The sequence below is a fragment of the Hyperoodon ampullatus genome, assembly GCF_949752795.1.
Source record: "Hyperoodon ampullatus genome assembly, chromosome: 2".
NCBI classification, from domain to species: domain Eukaryota; kingdom Metazoa; phylum Chordata; class Mammalia; order Artiodactyla; family Ziphiidae; genus Hyperoodon; species Hyperoodon ampullatus.
This window is the reverse complement of record NC_136915.1, coordinates 11,678,179-11,698,681: the sequence shown is the minus strand read 5'-3', so window position 1 is coordinate 11,698,681 and position 20,503 is coordinate 11,678,179. Positions and strand designations below refer to the sequence as shown.

Sequence of the window (20,503 nt, the reverse complement as noted above, 5' to 3'; positions counted from 1 at the left end):
CAGTGGCATGTGGCTGTTTGCTACGCCAGGGTCACTGAAGTCAGACGAACCTGGAGTCAGAAAAAACCGACTGTGCCATTGGGCTAGTTACTTTACTAGTAACTAGTAGCCTTGACTTTCTCATCTGTAAAATGGAGAGGATGATTTCTAGATCACAGCGCTGTTGTGAAGATGAAGAGATGAAAAGTTCAAGGTAACGCCTAGTACGTGAGAAATTGTAACTATCATTTTCACCCTTATTACTGTCCACGAATGTCATTGCATCAGTCACTTGTTCAGAAGCCTTAGGAGCTCCCCACTGCCTGTGTGGTACAGAGCCCAAGCGCCTGAACTAAGGCAAAACACCAAGCCAGGGATTCAAGAAGCCCCTACGAACTCTGAACGAGGTAAATAAAACTGAATCCACACCTAGATAAACCATAATAAAACTGCTGGAAATCAAGGGAAAAGACAATCTTAAAAGCAACTGGAGAAAAAGACAGATTATGCAAAGGTAAAACAGTTAGGCTTACAGATGACTTCTAAATAGAAATAATAGGAGCCACAAGACAACAGTGACATATCTAATGCTATATCTAATGTGCTGAAAGAAAAGAATTGCCATTGTACAATTCAATACGCAGTCAAATGTGCTTTAAGAATGAAGGTTAAATATACATCTCCAGACAGACACACGGGCACATCTGAGAATTTGTCATCAGCAGAGCCACAATGAGGGAAAACATTAAAGGGTATTCTTCAGACACAAGAAAAATGAACCCAGGTGGGTGATCAGAGATGCAGAAAAGACAAGCAACAGTAAGGGTAATGTGTGGATATGATACTGACTATAGAAAAACACTAATAATGTCTTGTGGGGTTTTAACTATCAAGAGGAGTTTAGAAAATGACAGCAATGGCTTATAAATCTGGAGGGGGTAAGTGAAGTTAAGGTGTTTGAAACTCATTGCACTGTCAAGGAGAAGGGCATAATTATCAACTACTATTGCCTCTTGGTAAGTTAAGAATGCAGGGCTTCCCTGGTGGCGCAGTGGTTGAGAGTCCGCCTGCCGATGCAGGGGACATGGGTTCGTGTCCCTGTCCGGGAGGATCCCTCATGCCGCGGAGTGGCTGGGCCCATGAGCCATGGCCACTGAGCCTGTGCGTCCGGAGCCTGTGCTCCGCAACGGGAGAGGCCACAACAGTGAGAGAGCCGCGTACAGCAAAAAAAAAAAAAAAAAAAAAAAAGGAATGCATATTGTAGTCTTCAGGATGACTACAAAGAGAATAGTAGAAGAGTGAAAAACTTAATTAATGTGTGATTTTGGTGAGTCAAGGATGAATGCTATTGTCTTACTATTACTAAAAGAATAGTAAAAAAGTGAAATATTTCCAAGCTAATAGAAGGGGAAAGTGGAATGAGGGAAAACCATCCACTCAGAAGGAGGCAAGAAAGGAGAGAAAAAGGAACATAGCACAGATGGTACAACTGGTATTGAGCAAGAAGGTAGATTTAAACCCCAGTACACGAGTAATTACATAATATAAATGGACTAAAAGTCAAAGATCGTCAAACTGGATTTTGTAAAAATGATATGCTATTTGGAAGGCATATGTCTAAACCTTAAGACAAAAATTAACAGAGAACGTATGAAAACTCTAACCAACAGAAAGCCAGTGATGAACCTAAATGACAAGGAAGATGTTAAGGGAGAAACGCTACTAGAGATGAAAAGGAACATTTCATGATGATCTAAAGTTTTGCTCTACAGGAAGTATTAGGATTCTAAATTTATATGCACCTAGTAACACAGCCTCAAAATATATAAAGCAAAAATCGTTCATATTAAAAGAAGAAACACACAAATGACAAACATGTTGAGATTTTTAAAAACATTCTCAATGATGGAAAAAAAGACAAAAAAAATCAATATGAGAATTTAACTTGGAACAACATCCTTGGCAAACTTGATTTAATGGATCAATTCTTTCTTAGATAATTTCACAATTAAGATTTGAAGGCAGTCTCGGGTAGTGGTTACACACAGGAGCTTTGGAGTCAGGCAGACCTGGATTCAAGTTCTGCCACAACTACTTTATGCAAGTGAACTTGGATAACTTCCTTCACCTCTGTGAGCCTCAGTTTTCCCGACTGTAAAGTGGGGTTATACCAGTATAGACCGCATGGGGTCATTGTGAGGATGAACAGAGATGATGCAGGTGGAGGGCCTGCCCCAGAGTGGTTCCCAGGCCGACCTGTCCCGGCCATACCTTGCTCTTTTCCCGCAGCGTCATAGAGATCAGGCTCTGCTCGGTCCTGCTCCTTTTCAGCTCCACCCTGAGCTTCCTCATTTCTTCTTCCATGTCATGGATTTGCTGAAAGAGTTCCAACAACAGGGAAGTCAACTTCACAACTCATTTCATCCGGTTCATTAAGGCAGAAACCTAGTCTGGGATTCGCTTAACTCCTTCCCTTGGGGGACAATTGCACATCTTTGAGGCAAAGTAGACTTTCTTTCAACGGATGCAATGAAAGGGCTTGGTGGGGGAAAATTTGAGTTTCTTTTGAAGATCAGCATGGATCCTGGATTAAACAGTACAAGATACCTATCCACTCATTAGAGTCTCTTTCCTTGGGGTATATTTTTGAGTTCAATCTAAATAAGGGCTGTTTGGAAGACACAATGGGCACAGTTAGGAAGAAAAGAACAATGACATTTTTCTTTTTTCTCATTTGAGGCAGAGAAGTGTGTTCCTGACAGAGAGAAGAGCACACGTCTCCTGCCCCCGTCCCAGGCACCGTCCTTCCCAACAGATGGAAAACGTATGCCTGGTGATGTGCACGAGGGTTCGGGCTGGTACAGGGGGTGAACATTTACATTTAGTGGTCATCTTTTCATTGTATTCAATTTTATGTTCAACTTCCATACAAGGCCAGTGATACATTTGCCTTTTATTTTGTTTTTATAAATTGTTGTAAAATTGAATGAATTTAAGCAAAAATACTTCAAGAAGAGTTGTGTTAATAACAGTGCTCAGGGCTGTGATAAAACTTGTGACAGTGGATCATGAAAGTCTTGGCATCACAAGTCCAGGGGTAGGGACCACGGTGAATTTCTAGCAGCATACGGTGGCCACCTCCCGTCCCTTTCCCCAGGGGAAACCTGATGAGGGGCCTTGAGCCAACTGCCCAGAAAATCTGGGGAGAGTGTGTTTTCCATGGTTTTTTCACCCATCTCTTTGAGGCCAGCAAATCAAAGAATTAGGAGACTACATTAACAGACAAACACCCAGAAAGCCCCAGAGCTTGTGCTAGCTAATGGGCCAAGGAACCCCTCCAAAACCCTCAAGGCCACAATCTAGGCTTTCAGTGGACACCTAGGGGTCAGGAGGTTCAACGCACGGTTTTGCAGAGTTTTAACTCTTTCTCTTGGGCTTCCCACTTCTCCTTCTGGGCATCTTCCTTCTGTAACACTTCTTTCAGCACTGAGCACTGTGGAGAAAAAGGACAAGGCCATGGGGGCTTGGCTGGGTGTCCCAAGTACCTGTGTTCACGCCCAGGAGTGTTTCCTGCTGTATAACCCAATCACACCTCTGAATTCTGAGAGGTGAGACCATTTGTGTGATGGGAGCATGGGATCCTGCATTCATTCCCAATTAACCCCTCTCATGAGTTCTGAGGAATAGAGCATCTAAATTCCTCTTCAAAAGCCAGCAAACTTCACTGCAGGGGAAATCCAGCTTTGTAGAGTCTGGGTACTTAGGGTGCAGGAATTGGGATGTTTTCACGCTGTAACCAGTGAGGGTGGAGGGGGCCGAGCCAGTGAGCTCGGGTCCATCTTAGGGCTTTTGTGCAGGTTGCATCTCAAAGACACAACTGCCCCGACTGGTGTGGAGGGGCAAACGGAGCTGTCTTGCCCGAGGGCGGCTTGGCAACAGGCATTAAGGGCATACGGATGGATGTGCCTTCTTTTGACCCAGCAATTCCCACTTTAGGAATGTACCTTAAGGACAATGACTGGAGAAATAAGTAAATCTGTAGTTTCAAGGATGCTCTTCACAGAATTGTCAGTAACAGTGGAAGAAAAAAAAAAAAAAGAGGAAACAACCCAAGTGTTGTTTAGAACAGCAGACCACTTTATAACACTGGGTACATCCAGGAGAAAGTATGTAGCTTTTAAGACGAATGATAAGAGAGTTGATTTATTAGAATGGGAAAATAATAAGTATTTAAAAATTTTAAAAATGTGCATAGTATAAATTCGCTGTAAAATGATTGATTGATTGATTTCTAGGCCATATATAGAAACGACTGGGAAAACATACATGAAAATATTAACACTGATTTCTCAAGGTAGCATTTCCTCTCCTCTCTTTTTATTTTTTCTTTTCAATGTCATGTACTTATTTTTCTAAAATTAACACACATGATGTATGTCATTAAAAAAAGGCATCTCAAATGTTCACAAGAGCAGTACCCTTGGTGGTGACGAGCCCTTGTGCTATTGGCCAGCACAGTCTAGAGGAGAAGGGACCTCATTCCGAGGTCAACGAGGAAGGGGAAACGGGGACATAAATCATCCAAATGCACTTCAGGAGGTAGAAGAGCCAAGCAGGTGCTGTCTTTGCAGATTCCTTCTACTTAGCACCAGCTCTGCATCCCCTTCCCGTCCCCAACACACACACACACACACACACACACACACCCCACATAAAACAGCTATAGCACATGCCTGGGAAGACACTCTGCTTGGGAGAAACGAATGCAGAGGGCTTGGCCAGGCAGCCGACCTCGGGCAGAGGCAGAAGAGCACAACTAAAACCAACCTCCCACTTCTCGGAAAACAATTTTGTCATCCCCATTTCACAGATGGGGAAATGGAGGCCAAATAAGTTACAATAAAAGAAAGCTCTGGGATTGGACCCTGGTCTGTCTGATCCCAAAGCTCATGCAGTGCCTTTCACCAGCTCCAAACTGGGTATGGTACTATGTACCAGGTATTACTTACTGTGCCTTTTCCTTGGAACCTCAAGATCTGTTCTCACCCCACCCCCATACAGACCTAGCTATCGGGTAGCCTCTGGGAATCTCTGAGTTGCCACCTGAGATGAAAGCTTTGAGGTTTTACCTTGACTCACAGAAACAGGCACATCATGCAAATACTGAGAAATCTTATCCTATAGAGTCAGGATTCTAAAGTTAGCATTGAAGGCAAGATTTGCAAATAGTCAAAGTTACATGTAAAAAGCTCTTTGCTTGCCTACCACGTTCATCTTCCATAGAGACATTCTACACACTAAAGTCTAAGGAAGAAATGAGAGTCTGCGTGTTTGCATCTGGATCTTCAAACTTTCTGCTTTGAAGACAATTATAAGAACCAGTGGTGCTGGGAACACGATGCAGCCGTGTGGTCATCCTTGCTCACAGAGAGATCGTATTCTGCTTAATATTAAACTTTGCAATGGCAGTATATGCTCATAGGTGTGTTTGTTGCTGGGATTAAACAAACTCATTTATAATAGGGGTTAGAAAATGTTTGCTGGATTTGAAAATCTATTATACTTATTCTGAGGCACATACACGCTGTCCTTTGAAAGGCTTCAGAGAAGTTGGCCACCTGCCCAGCAGCTACCCTCCCTGTGTCCTTGGGCCCTGGCCTCATCTCACCACCGTGTGTCATGTGACTCCACTGTGTCTGCTTTTCGCAGCTACAATTTGCTGATGACCCGACACTCACTCTGGAGCTGAGGGCTTCGAGCTGGTGATCCTTTTCTTTCTTCTCACTTTTCAGTTGATTCAACTCCTGTTGTAGTTGTTGAACTTGACCATCCTTTACCAACACGTCTCTTTGCAAAGATGACACCATCTCTGTAAAAGAACCAAACCAAACCAAAACAAAAGACTCATGGAGGTCAAAGAGGCAGGAAGGATTATTGGCAACACCATGGCTGTCAGCCAACGTTCGGACAAGACCTTCCAAGCCTGGGCCAACACCGGTGCCCGCCTAGAAGTGGGGAGGCTTTTTCCAAGGGTCCCAGAGCAGGAATGGGAATGAGAGCAAAGTCCATGGAACAGGGTTTGAGGCTTCAGTGAGAATGAGGGGCAGTCAGCACCAGCGAGAGGAGAAACCTTTGGGGGCCCCTTGTGGGCACAGGCCAGGCAAAGCTGGGAGGAGAGGCCACCCCATGGGCCTGGGAAACAGAGGCCCAGCACAGGGAAGGTCTAGGAATTCTTCTCCAGATGCCAGGAGACGGGCGTGTGGCAGAGGGCACTGCTGGACGCTATTGATGGGGTGGTTGGTTTCACAGTCCTCTGAGTTTGGACCCCTCTCTACCACTTATTAGCTTGGTGGTCTTGGACAAGCTATTTCACCTCCCACTGTCTGTCCCACACAGAGTTATTGTAAGGCTGAAATGAGACGGTATGTCCCAAGAACACAAAGTGGCTAAATTATGTTTGTTCCATGGCGCCTATTATTTTTCTCGGCAGCCAGCTTCCAAAATGGCTCCAATGATGCCTGCTGCCTAGAATTCATGCCCTGTGTAGCCCCTCCCACCCTGAATAGGACTGCCATGGGTAACCAATATGATACTGTGGAAATGACGGACTGTTTCCTCTCCGGCTGGGTCATAAAAGACACTGTGGACTCCTCTTTGCTCCCTCTTGAATCACTCACTCTGGGGGAAGCCAACTGCTGTGTTGTGAGGACACTCAAGCAGCCCTAGAGAGAAGCATGTGTGCTGAGGGACTAAGGCCTCCAGCCAATAGCCACATGAGCAGCCATTCTGAAGGGGGATCCTCCGGCTCCCCCCGAGGCTTTAGATGACATGACTGATGCCCCAGCCGACATCTTGACTGCAACTCATGAGAACTAAGTCACCCCCCGCTCAAATTCCTGAACTACAGAAACTGGGGGAGATCATAAATATTGGTTGGGGTTTTATCCATTACATTTTGGGGTAACTTGTTATGCAGCAATAGATAACTACTCCATTACTGTAGTATCATTTTTTTAAACATCTTTATTGGAGTATAATTGCTTTACAATGGTGTGTTAGTTTCTGCTTTATAACCAAGTGAATCAGTTATGCATATACATATCTCCCCATATCTCTTCGCTCTTGCATTGTAGTATCATTTTGAATAAAAGTGGGAAGAAGGGTGCATAAATGCAGTGGTATTGGGTTATCTCCTACAGTTCTTTTCTTGAAAGAACATCAGGCCCAGTTTTAGTGGTAGGTATCAATCAAGAATGTCTATGAAATAAAGCACAAAATGCTCCAGAATTTCATTTTAAAAATGAGCTTTGCCTCCAGGACACAGTTCAGTTACTTGGAAATCCCTCTGGGGCTTGCCACACTTTGAGTGGGTCCAGCCCATCTCAAGCGTCATCCCAACCCAGGTCTGTCCGACTCCCTGATCGGAGAAGGTGGGATCTGAGACAGGCTTGATGCTTGGATGAGGTTTCACTGGCCGACATACGGGAGGAAGGTGACGACCAGCGAGTTCATCCTTACATTCCTGGTGCCCAGAACAGCACCTAGCCTGGGGGAGGTGCTCAGAAAATATCTGAGGACATCCCAAGTGAGGGAGGAGCATAAGCAGAGACCTGGGGGCAGCAGGGGGTGGGGCTGGGTGTGATTAAGTTGCAGAGTGAGGCAGAAGAAAAGCACAGATTCATACAGAGATGGGGATTCACATGCGACTCAATGCTATGCCTGGCTTCTACAGCTGTGGGCATGTTTCCTGCTACGCGCTGGCTGCTTTCAGAGTGATGTGCCCCTCAGAGGCTCACTGCCTCCTCCCTGTCACCTGCTTCTCTCCCTCCCCTCGTCTGTGAGTGGTCCCATCCTCTTCAGGTCTCTAGGCATGTCAGTTCCTGCTTAAAAACCTCCACTGGATTCCCAACACCCTTGGAATAAAAACCCAGACCCCCGACCTTTCCCAGCCCCACAATCCCCTGTTCACTCCACGCAGCCTCTCTTGCCCTTGGCTTGTCCTTGCCCTCCTGAAACAGGTCCTCTCTAAAAGAAGGACACAGCCGTGGAGGATACAACATGGACTGGTTAGAATCGGCTAGGTCCAAGGGCGCGTAAGATTCGACTTCCAGGGGAACTGGAGCCTCATTACAGGCTCATTGTAATACATGAGCGAAATGACACACCCACCAGCACCAGGACAGTCCCGAGGCTGACCATAAAGGTCAAAAAGTGGGTCGTGGGGCTTCCCTGGTGGCGCGGTGGTTGAGAGTCCGCCTGCCGCTGCAGGGGACACGGGTTCATGCCCCGGTCCGGGAAGATCCCACATGCCGAGGAGCGGGTGGGCCCGTGAGACATGGCCGCTGAGCCTGCGCGTCCGGAGCCTGTGCTCCGCAACGGGAGAGGCCACAACAGCGAGAGGCCCGCGTACAGAAAAAAAAAAAAAAGTGGCTGTTGGCCCAGTTTCTGGAAATCCCCGCCCCTTCCCCAAATTATTAGAGTTGTCACAATCCTCCCACTCATTAGCCTATACAATTACCCAGCGCATAAAAACTAACTGCCCCATATTTGGGGGCCTCTAGCCTTCTGAGATGGCCCACACTCTGTCTGTGGAGTGTGTTTCTCTCTAAAGAAATCCACTTCGTACTTTGTCTCTCACTGAATTCTTTCTGCGATGAGACATAAAGAACCTGAGCTTTATTAAGTCCCGAGACCAGATGCGTGATCTCGATTAAAAGATAGTGGGTTCTGACTGGGTTCGAGTCCCAGCCCACGGGTTCAAGTCCCACCTGAGTTCCATGGTTGCACACCCACTAAGCTGGCCCCCCTTGGCCTCCCCCCTTGAAGCGCTGGCCACCACGACACACAGTTTATTTTCTCCACAGCACCACTGCTCTCTGAGGTGGGCTTGTTTATTCATCCGTTTACTTTTATTGTCTGTCACCCCCTCCCGAATCTGTGAGCACAGAAATCTGACTGTCTTGCTTGGCTCTCCCTCCCCGGAGCCTGGAATGGGGCCTGACACCTAGTAGGAGCTCAAGAAACATGTGGAAGCAATGAAGGGATCCAGGGACTCAAAGCTCAGCCACAGCTGTGCGCTAGCGGCCCCTCTCCCAGCCCAAGCCCTTTATCAGGCAACCACCTCGGATCAAACTAGAAAATGGCTTCCCTTGGGCCCAAGTGCACTCGGCTGAAATGGGTGAGACAATGGGTGCCTTAAAGGAGTGACCCCATTTTGTCCACGCTCTAGTTTGCACTCAGGCTGCTTTGTGGAACCACCCAAGCCACAGGGCGACCTGTGTTCTCCCTGGTGGGGCCAGTGCTCAGGAGACCTTGTAGCCAAGAGATACCATTCTCTCAAATATTTACCTGGCCCTGCCCTCGGAACTGGGCGGCAAGAAACCTCCACTGAGGGAGAACTCTAATGCACCGACACGGGTGATCCCTGAGGCTGCACCCAGGTCACGGGCACAGGTGTGCTGGTTGACTGGTGATGTCTGCAGGGGGAGGGCAGAAGCTCTGGGGCCTGAATGCACAAGGGCCTCACCTGACGTGATGGCGGTCTCCCTCCTTAAGTTCTCGGCCTCGTGCTTCAGGGAGGTGATTTCTAAGTTTCTCTCAGACAGGGTCTGGCACAGCACCTGGTTGTAGCCTTGCTGTAGGGCACTGATCTGTGGAAAGAGGCAACACACAGTCAGAGGGGGCCAGCCAGGCCTGCAGGACACGCCGGTACTTCTCCAACGTTGGGCAAAGAGTCGGGTTGATCTTGGATCGGGGTGTTGGGGAAACCAAGGTTTTCAGTTGTCACTAGTGGAAGGGGCAGGAGGGGCCTGTTCCTTCAGTGACCACCATGTCATCGGTCCTCGAGACACGGACCTTATCTTTGTGGCCACCCAGGGGCTCGGGTGCTGCTGTCTTCCTATGACCTGTGGGTTTTCAGCCATAAACAGACCAGCTGTTGGTTCCAGATCATCCAGCACTGACTGGATGCACAGCAAAGTTCAAGAGCCGGGAGCAGGTTATGAAATGAATTCCCTCTAATGAGAAGAGAGGGTAGTTTATACCTCACAGAACACTCCAGAGTTTACAAAGCCCGTTCACACATGCTACACTGATACTCGTCACAGCGTTGCTGAAGGCTGACGTTCCCATGAATGTGCCCATTTTGCAAGGGAGCCAGGTTGAGACTCAGAGAGGCGAGACCCCCTGCTCGGGATCACGTGGCTGCTCAGATGTGGAGTCTGATTCAAAGCCAGTCTTTAGTTGGCTGCTTCCTCCTTCCCAGGTGGCTCTAGGAATGAGCGGGAGAAGTTGGAGGCTGTAAAGCATGGCATGGACTCGGGAGCCGGACTGTGGCCTTCAAGTCCTGTCTCTGCCAGTTAACGGGCTTTGTGAACACAAGGAGGACACCATATTCTGTTTCCTTTTGTTCACTCTGTACGCAGGGTGATGGTAGTCCCAACCTGATAGGATTGTTAGAAGTATTTTAATAAATTAACATGTGTACAAGTGCTCAGATCATGCCTGGCACACGGCACAGGGGGATGAGCTATGACGGTCCTCTCTTCTGACTATCCATGGGGTGTTTTTTTGTTTTGTTTTGGGGTTTTTTGTGTTCTTTTTTTTGCGGTCCGCGGGCCTCTCACAGTTGTGGCCTCTCCCATTGCAGAGCACAGGCTCCTGAGCCACCAGGGAAGCCCTCACGGGGTGTTTTAGCTTCAGCTTCCCTCGTCCGTCTCTCGGGAAGGTAGTTGGTAATCTTTATGTGTGCATTTGTAAGCCTTGCCAGGCTCACTTAAACGCCAGTGTGGTTGTTATTAAGAGGAAATACAGTGGCTTCCCTGGTGGCGCAATGGTTGAGAGTCCGCCTGCCGATGCAGGGGACGCGGGTTCGTGCCCCGGTCCGGGAAGATCCCACATGTCGCGGAGCGGCTGTGTCGGAGGGCCATGGCCACTGAGCCTGTGCGTCCGGAGCCTGTACTCCACACTGGGAGAGGCCACAACAGTGAGAGGCATGCGTACCACAAAAAAAAAAAAGAGAAAATACAGGAATCGTGGGTGGGAGGACCACAGGTCGGCTCTATCTATGGCTGCTGTGAGCACCCTCTAAGTCCATGGCTCAGAGCCCCCTCAACGGCGGGCCCTGTCCAGGGGTCTAGGTCTACACTTGGGGTGTGGAAGGCTGTCCATCAAAGGCAACACTGGTAAGGGCCCGAAAGTAGCTGCCAGGCCTCGGCCTCCACAGAGCAGGTACCCGAGAGGCCGGGAAAGAGAGCTGGGCCCGGAACCCCCTCCCTCTCGGTCTGATGTGGCCAGACTGCTTATTCTGAGTGGCCAGGACTTTCCCACCTCAAGGTGCACTGTGGGCCTTTGCCCTGTGATTTTTCAGATGTCAGGCCTCAGTACTCCCACAGGGACACGTTTATTGGGGCATAAATGCCACACAATCCGTAGACAGGACAAGAGCTAGCTTGTTTAGTTTTAGTTTTTTTTTTTTTTTTTTTTTTTTTTGCTGTACACGGGCCTCTCACTGTTGTGGCCTCTCCCGTTGCAGAGCACAGGCTCCGGACGTGCAGGCTCAGTGGCCATGGCCCACGGGCCCAGCCGCTCCATGGCATGTGGGATCTTCCTGGACCGGGGCACGAACCTGCGTCCCCTGCATTGGCAGGTGGACTCTCAACCACTGCGCCACAGGGAAGCCCCACTAGCTTGTTTTGATAGATCAAAATGGAAGTGACAAGGAGAAGGGTGCAATTTATTTTCTTTTTTTTTAAATAAATTTATTTATTTTATTTATTTACTTTTGGCTGTGTTGGGTCTTTGTTGCGGTGCACAGGTTTATTGCAGCGCCTTCTCTTGTTGCAGAGCATGGGCTCTAGGCGCACGGGCTTCAGTAGTTGTGGCACGAGGACTCAATAGTTGTGGCACACGGGCTTAGATGTTCCGCAGCATGTGGGATCTTCCCGGACCAGGGCTCGAGCCCATGTCCCCTGCACTGGCAGGCGGGTTCCTAACCACTGTACCACCAGGGAAGTTCTGGGTGCAATTTCTTTGTTCTCCTAAGGTAAGTTTGCCAGATTTAGGGGAGGAAAAAAGGATGTTCACTTAAAATAGGATTTCAGATAATGAATAATATTTCAGTGCAAATGCGTCCCATGCAATATTTGGGACACACACTAAAACGAAATTCTAAAATTCAAATTTCAATGGGTGTCTTACTTTATCTGGCAACCCCACCCTAAGAGAGTTCCTAAACTTCAGTCATTCATATACCACTTTCACCATTTTTCCCATGTCTCTTGGCTAGCCCCACTATAATTTCTTAGCATTTTTCGTAGAAGCAGCTCCCTTTTTAAACTTAAAAACGTGCATTAAATTAAAAATAACTGTTATAAGAGTAAATAGAGACTCAGTATCTTAAATAAAAATAATCCCTCCAAAAGAAGAAATACAGGAATTTCCCTGTTTACCATCAGACCAGGTTGCGGGCATCACGCTAAAAATAAAAATAAAAAAGGATTGCCGGGAGGTGGTGGGCATGCCCAGGTAAAGGAGTTCGGGCGTGCTGATATGGCCACCAGATGGCGCTCACAGCCTTTGGTCTTGGTTCGTGTCCTTGGAAATCTTGTCATTATTACTCTGGTAGAATTAACAGAAGCGTCAAGGTCTCACAAGATTTCTGACTCGTTTCATGCACCATCATGGTTCAGAGTCTAGGACATTTGGGGCAGTTACACTTACTTTTTCCCTGGGGCACCTGAGACATTATTGGGGGGGTCTATGCTAGAAGTTGCGGGGACACAGGCCACTCTGACCCCCACTCTCCCCAAGGCTATACTTTTGCATGTTTGTGCTTTGGAAACTTTGAGTGAAAAAATTCTTTCACATCTTACTTTTCTCTGTTGGGGGGAACTACAACTTTTCCATAAAAGGTCCTTGGAACACTGAAAGTGTTTGTAAGCTCTTCTCAGCTTAATGCTTTTATTTGCATGATACCAGAGATAGAACACACAGAGGCAAACTTCCAGAAGGGAAAACATACGTTCCCCTCTAAGACTCCAGTGGTTTTGACAGATTGAAAATATTTCAATCTGAGTGTCAGAGTTTTAGGATTTCGGATTGCTGGAAAACTCCAGAGTCTTCAAACCTCTTTGATACTTTTACTATCAAAATAAATATCCATATTGTTTGTAATGGCATATATTCCAAGATGTTTAATCTCTGTTAAGCTGTGTAATAAAATGGGCACTGAATCATAAGAAAGTTAAGAGTGCTAGGAGGAGTGATTGTTTCAGGATGATAATTTGGCTTCTAATTAGCACAGGCGTATAAGAGCACATGGAGGTAAGAATTTTCTAGTGATATTGTAGCGGATCGAACATCTCTGAGAGCAAATCATTATGGACACACCTTCAGGGACCAGGAAAAACACATAAAGTAATCAGAACCATAAGTCAACCTGCCATGTGGCTTACACTTCTGGTGGAATGCTCTGCAGGCAGTAGAATAGTTAAGAAACTAAAATGTCAGTGGATGAAACTCGATTTGAGTTCAAACCGATGGAGCCTCTGGTTCATATATGCCTTGCTATAAAATATTCTTCTTCAGTTATAAGTGAAGCTCCAGGGGTAGGGGAGGCAACAGCATGATGCATCAGTGTAATTATTTCTAGATAATTTCTTTGTAAAAAACCATTTTTTCCCCCAGATATCGGCAGCCACTTTAAATAATACTCAAATTGGGACCGGCTGATATTCAAAGATATGTGGAAATTATATAATATTCTATGTCAAATATATTTCAATTATTAAAAAAAAGGTATGTGGGGAATTCCCTGGCAGTCCAGTGGTTAGGACTCTGTGCTTCCACTGCTGGAGGCCTGGGATTCATCCCTGGTCAGGGAACTAAGATCCTGCAAGCCGCGTGGTACGGCCAAAAAAAACAAAGGTATGTGGGAATAATTCAGCCTCGTCCATGTACCTGAAAAAGACATGTCATTTTCTCAGGAAAGCTCTGAAATGGGAGAATAACTGAAAGGAATATTTCAGCAAAATTGGGTTCAGTTCAAGAAAAAGATGCTCATTAATGTGTCAGCTACATGTCAAGGTAGCTGTTTGCACTAATAATTCCTACAGGACCTGTTACTTTCATTGTTTTTTCAAAACCAGGTTTGAAGGAGAGTCATTAGTTCATTTAAATATTAGAGCATGTATTTGTTGACTTGTTTATTCTGACTCCCTCACTAGAGCATAACAGGGGGAAGGATCATGTCTGTCTTGTTCTCTGCTGAATTCTCAGAGCCTGGAAGAGAGCATGGCACGGGATAGGCCCCCCAAAATATTTATTTGGATTAATGGACGGATGGATGGATGGATGAATAAAGAACAAACAAACAGACACGGTCCTAACAGAGTTCTAGAAGGTTACTGGGCCCAACCTTTGCCTTCATGGAGCTTACAGTTTCCCGCTAGAATCTCCTAGGTTCACCATACACAATCTGTGTCCTTTCTAGAGCACCATTTCTAGGATTGAAACTGTGTACCTAGAATCGGTTACAGAGGAAAAGACAGTAAACAGAGAACAAGAGAACAAAGACCCCCAAGCACTGACTACGGTTTTTTTTTCCTCTCTCTTTTTTTAAAATGTTTATTTATTTATTTATATTTTTCTTATTAGTCACCCATTTTATACACATCAGTGTATACATGTAAATCCCAATCTCTCAATTCATCATACCACCACCCCCACCCCCTGCCGCTTTCCCCCCTTGGTGTCCATACGTTTGTTCTCTACATGTGTGTCTCCATTTCTGCTCTGCAAACTGGTTCATCTTTACCATTTTTCTAGGTTCCACATATATGCGTTAATATAGGATATTTGTTCTTCTCTTTCTGACTTACTTCACTCTGTATGGCAGTCTCTAGATGCATACACGTCTCTACAAATGACCCAATTTTGTTCCTTTTTATGGCTGAGTAATATTCCATTGTATATATGTACCACTTCCTCTTTAACCATTCGTCCGTCGATGGGCATTTAGGTTGCTTCCATGATCTGGCTATTGTAAATAGTACTGCAATGAACATTGGGATGCATGTGGCTTTTAGAATTATGGTTTTCTCTGGGTATATGCCCAGTAGTGGGATTGCTGGGTCCTATGGTAATTCTATTTTTAGTTTTTTAAGGAACCTCCATACTGTTCTCCATAGTGGCTCTATCAATTTACATTCCCACCAACAGTGCAAGAGTGTCCCCATTTCTCCACACCGTCTCCAGCATTTGTTTTTTGTAGATTTTCTGATGATGCCCATTCTAACTGGTGGGAGCTGATACCTCATTGTAGTTTTGATTTGCATTTCTCTAATAATTAATGATGTTGAGCAGCTTTTCATGTGCTTCTTGGCCAGCAGTATATCTTCTTTGGAGAAATGTCTATTTAGTTATTCTGCACATTTTTGGATTGGGTTGTTTGTTTTTTTAATATTGAGCTGCATGAGCTGTTTATATATTTTGGAAATTAATCATTTGTCAGTTGCTTCCTTTGCAAATATTTTCCCCCATTCTGAGGGTTGTCTTTTCATCTTGTTTATGGTTTCCTTTGCTGTGCAAAAGCTTTGAAGTTTCATTAGGTCCCATTTGTTTATTTTTGTATTTATTTCCATTACTCTAGGAAGTGGATCAAAAAATATCTTGCTGTGATTTATGTCAAAGAGTGTTCTTCCTATGTTTTCCTCTAAGAATTTTAGAGTGTCTGGTCTTACATTTAGGTCTCTAATCCATTTCGAGTTTATTTTTGTGTATGGCATTAGGGAGTGTTCTAATTTCATTCTTTTACATGTAGCTGTCCAGTTTTCCCAGCACCACTTATTGAAGAGACTGTCTTTTCTCCACTGTATATCCTTGCCTCCTTTGTCATAGATTAGTTGACCATAGGTGTGTGGGTTTATCTCTGGGCTTTTTATTCTATTCCATTGACCTATATTTCTGTTTTTGTGCCAGTACCATATTGTCTTGATTACTGTGGCTTTGTAGTATAGGCTGAAGTTAGGGAGTCTGATTCCTCCAGCTCCGTTTTTTTCCCTCAAGACTGCTTTGGCTATTCGGGGTCTTTTGTGTCTCCACACAAATTTTAAGCTCTTTTGTTCTAGGTCTGTAAAAAATGCCATTGATAATTTGATATGGATTGCATTGAATCTGTAGATTGCTTTGGGTAGTACAGTCATTTTCACAATATTGATGCTTCCAATCCAAGAACATGGTATATCTCTTCATCTGTTGCTATCATCTTTAGTTGCTTTCATCAGTGTCTTACAGTATTCTGCATACAGGTCTTTGTCTCCCTAGGTAGGTTTATTCCTAGGTATTTTATTTTTTGGTTGCAGTGGTACATGGGAGTGTTTCCTTAATTTCTCTTTCAGGTTTTCATCATTAGTGTATAGGAATGCATGAGATTTCTGTGCATTCATTTTGTGTCCTGCAACTTTACCAAGTTCATTGATTAGCTCTAGTAGATTTCTGGGGGCATCTTTAGGATTCTCTCTGTAGAGTATCCTGTCATCTGCAAACAGTGACAGTTTTACTTCTTCTTTTTCAATTTGGATTCCTTTTATTGCTTTTTCTTCACTGATTGCTGTGGCTAGGACTTCCAAAACTATGTTGAAGAATAGTAGTGAGAGTGGACATCCTTGTCTTCTTCCTGATCTTAGAGGAAATGCTTTCAGTTTTTCACCATTGAGAATGATGTTTGCTGTGGCTTTGTCATATATGGCCTTTACTCTGTTGAAGTAGGTTCCCTCTATGCCCACTTTCTGGAGAGTTTTATCATAAATCAGTGTTGAATTTTGTCAAAAGCTTTTTCTGCATCCATTGAGATGATCATATGGTTTTTCTTTTTCAATTTGTTTATATGGTGTATCACATTGATTGATTTGCATATATTGAAGAATCCTTGCCTCTTTGGGATAAATCCTACTTGATCATGGTGTATGATCCTTTTAATGTGTTTTTGGATTCTGTTTGCTAGTATTTTGTTGAGGATTTTTGCATCTATATTCATCAGTGATATTGGTCTGTAATTTTCTTTTTTTGTAGTATCTTTGTCTGGTTTTGGTATCAGGGTGATGGTGGCCTCAGAGAATGAGTTTGGGAGTGTTCCTTCCTCTGCAATTTTTTGGAAGAGTTTGAGAAGGATGGGTGTTAGCTCGTCTCTAAATGTTTGATAGAATTCACCTGTGAAGCCTTCTGGTCCTGGACTTCTGTTTGTTGGAAGATTTTTAATCACAGTTTCAATTTCATTACTTGTGATTGGTCTGTTCATATTTTCTATTCTTCCTAGTTCAGACTTGAAAGGTTATAACTTTCTAAGAATTTGTTCGTGTCTTCCAGGTTGTCCATTTTATTGGCATAGAGTTGCTTGTAGTTGTCTCTTAGGATGCTTTGTATTTCTGCGGTGTCTGTTGTAACTTCTTTTTCCTTTCTAATTTTATTGATTTGAGTCCTCTCCCTCTTTTTCTTGATGAGTCTGGCTAACGCTTTATCAATTTTGTTTAACTTCTCAAAGAACCAGCTTTTAGTTTTATTGATCTTTGCGATTGTTTTCTTTGTTTCTATTTCATTTATTTCTGCTCTGATCTTTATGATTTCTTTCCTTCTGCTAACTTTGGGTTTTGTTTGTTCTTCTTTCTCTAGTTCCTTTAGGTGTAACGTTAGATTGTTTATTTGAGATTTTTCTTGTTTCTTGAGGTAGGCTTGTATAGCTATGAACTTCCCTCTTAGAAATATGGGATGCTTTTGCTGCATCCCATAGGTTTTGGATCGTCGTGTTTTCATTGTCATTTGTCTCTAGGCATTTTTTGATTTCCTCTTTGATTTCTTCAGTGATCTCTTGGTTATTTAGTAACGTACTGTTTAGCCTCCATGTGTTTGTGTTTTTTACAGGTTTTTCCCTGTAATTCATTCTAATCTCATAGCGTTGTGGTCAGAAATGATGCTTGATATGATTTTAATTTTCTTAAATTTCCTGAGGCTTGATTTGTGACCCAAGATGTGATCTATCCTAGAAAATGTTCCGTGCGCACTTGAGAAGAAAGTGTAATCTGCTGTTTTAGGACGGAATGTCCTACAAATATCAATTAAATCTATCTGGTCTATTGTGTCATTTAAAGCTTGTGTTTCCTTATTAATTTTCTGTTTGGATGATCTGTCCATTGGTGTAAGTGAGGTGTTCAAGTCCCCCACTATTATTGTGTTACTGTTGATTTCCTCTTTTAGAGCTGTTAGCAGTTGCCTTTTGTATTGAGGTGCTCCTATGTTGGGTGCATATATATTTATAATTGTTATATCTTCTTCTTGGATTGATCCCTTGATCATTACGTAGTGTCCTTCCTTGTCTCTTGTAACATTCTTTATTTTAAAGTCTATTATATCTGATATGAGTATTGCTACTCCAGCTTTCCTTTGATTTCTATTTGCATGGAATATCTTTTTCCATCCCCTCACTTTCAGTCTGTATGTGTCCCTAGGTCTGAAGTGGGTCTCCTGTAGACAGCATATAGATGGGTCTTGTTTTTGTATCCTTTCAGCAACCCTGTGTCTTTTGGTTGGAGCATTTAATCCATTCACGTTTAAGGTAATTAGCGATATGTATGTTCCTATGACCATTTTCTCAATTGTTTTGGGTTTGTTTTTGTAGGTCCTTTTCTTCTCTTGTGTTTCCCACTTAGAGAAGTTCCTTTAACATTTGTTGTAGAGCTGGTTTGGTGGTGCTGAATTCTCTTAGCTTTTGCTTGTCTGTCAAGCTTTTGATTTCTCCATCGAGTCTGAATGAGATCCTTGCTGGGTAGAGTAATCTTGGTTGTAGGTTCTTCCCTTTCATCACTTTAAGTATATCATGCCACTCCCTTCTGGTTTGTAGAGTTTCTGCTGAGAAATCAGCTGTTAACCTTCTGGGAGTTCCCTTGTATGTTATTTGTCATTTTTCCCTTGCTGCTGTCAATAATTTTTCTTTAATTTTTGCCAGTTTGATTGCTATGTGTCTCGGTGTGTTTCTCCTTGGGTTTCTCCTGTATGGGACTCTCTGTGCTTCCTGGACTTGGGTGGCTATTTCCTTTCCGATGTTAGGGAAGTTTTGGACTATAATCTCTTCAATACCTTCTCGGGTCCTTTCTCTCTCTGTTCTCCTTCTGGGACCCGTATAATGTGAACGTTGTTGTGTTTAATGTTGTCCCAGAGGTCTCTTAAGCTGTCTTCATTTCTTTTCATTCTTTTTTCTTTATTCTGTTCCGCAGCAGTGAATTCCACCATTCTGTCTTCCAGGTCACTTATCCGTTCTTTTGCCTCAGTTATTCTACTGATTCCTTCTAGTGTGTTTTTTTTTTTTCAGTTATTGTATTGTTCATCTCTGTTTGTTTGTTCTTGAATTCTTCTAGATCTCTGTTAAACGTTTCTTGCATCTTCTCGATCTTTGCCTCCATTCTTTTTCTGACGTCCAGGATCATCTTCACTATCATTCTTCTGAATTCTTTTTCTGGAAGGTTGCCTATCTCCATTTCATTTAGTTGTTTTTCTGGGGTTTTATCTTGTTCCTTCATCTGGTACATAGCCCTCTGCCTTTTCATCTTGTCTGTCTTTCTGTGAATATGGTTTTTGTTCCACAGGCTGCAGGACTGTAGTTCTTCTTGCTGCTGCTGTCTGCCCTCTGGTGGATGAGGCTATCTAAGAGGCTTGTGGAAGTTTCCTGATAGGAGGGACTGGTGGTGGGTAGAGCTGGCTGTTGCACTGGTGGGCAGAGCTCAGTAAAACTTTAATCTGCTTGTCTGCTGATGGGCGGGTCTGGGTTCCCTCCCTGTTAGTTGTTTGGCCTGAAGCCACCCAACACTGGAGCCTACCCAGGCTCTTTGGTGGGGCTAATGGCAGACTCTGGGAGGGCTCATGCCAAGGAATACTTCCCAGAACTTCTGCTGCCAGTGTCCTTGTCCCTTGGTGAGCCACAGCTGCCCCCCGCCTCTGCAGGAGACCCTCCAACACTAGCAGGTAGATCTGGTTCAGTCTCCTATGGGGGTCACTGCTCCTTCCCCTGGGTCCCAATGCACACACTACTTTGTGTGTGCCCTCCAAGAGTGGAATCTCTCTTTCCCCCAGTCCTGCCAAAGTCCTGCAATCAAATCCCACTAGCCTTCAAAGTCTGAGTCTCTAGGAATTCCTCCTCCCATTGCCAGACCCCCAGGTTGGGAAGCCCGACGTGGGGCTCAGAACCTTCACTCCAGTGGGTGGACTTCTGTGGTATAAGTGTTCTCCAGTTTGTGAGTCACCCACCCAGCAGTTATGGGATTTGATTTTATTGTGATTGCGCCCCTCCTACTGTCTCATTGTGCCTTCTCCTTTGTCTTTGCATGTGGGGTATCTTTTTTGGTGAGTTCCAGTGTCTTCCTGTTGATGATTGCTCAGCAGTTAGTTGTGATTCCAGTGTTCTCGAAAGAGGGAGTGACAGCATGTCCTTCTATTCCATCATGTTGAACCAAATCTGAGTACGGTTTTAAGCAGAATT

General features: G+C 44.5%; 1 protein-coding gene across 1 annotated transcript in view; it reads right to left on the bottom strand.

Annotated features, from left to right (window-relative positions):
• LOC307063644 (forkhead-associated domain-containing protein 1-like) overlaps nt 1-20,503 on the bottom strand; it is a gene marked incomplete at both ends in the record, with an annotated part of 72,446 nt that overhangs the window by 28,493 nt on the left and 23,450 nt on the right. Inside the window, 4 exon segments of the mRNA XM_079719873.1 lie at nt 2,251-2,355; nt 3,383-3,472; nt 5,718-5,848; nt 9,506-9,629. Of these exon segments, the coding sequence (XP_079575999.1) occupies nt 2,251-2,355; nt 3,383-3,472; nt 5,718-5,848; nt 9,506-9,629 (450 nt within the window).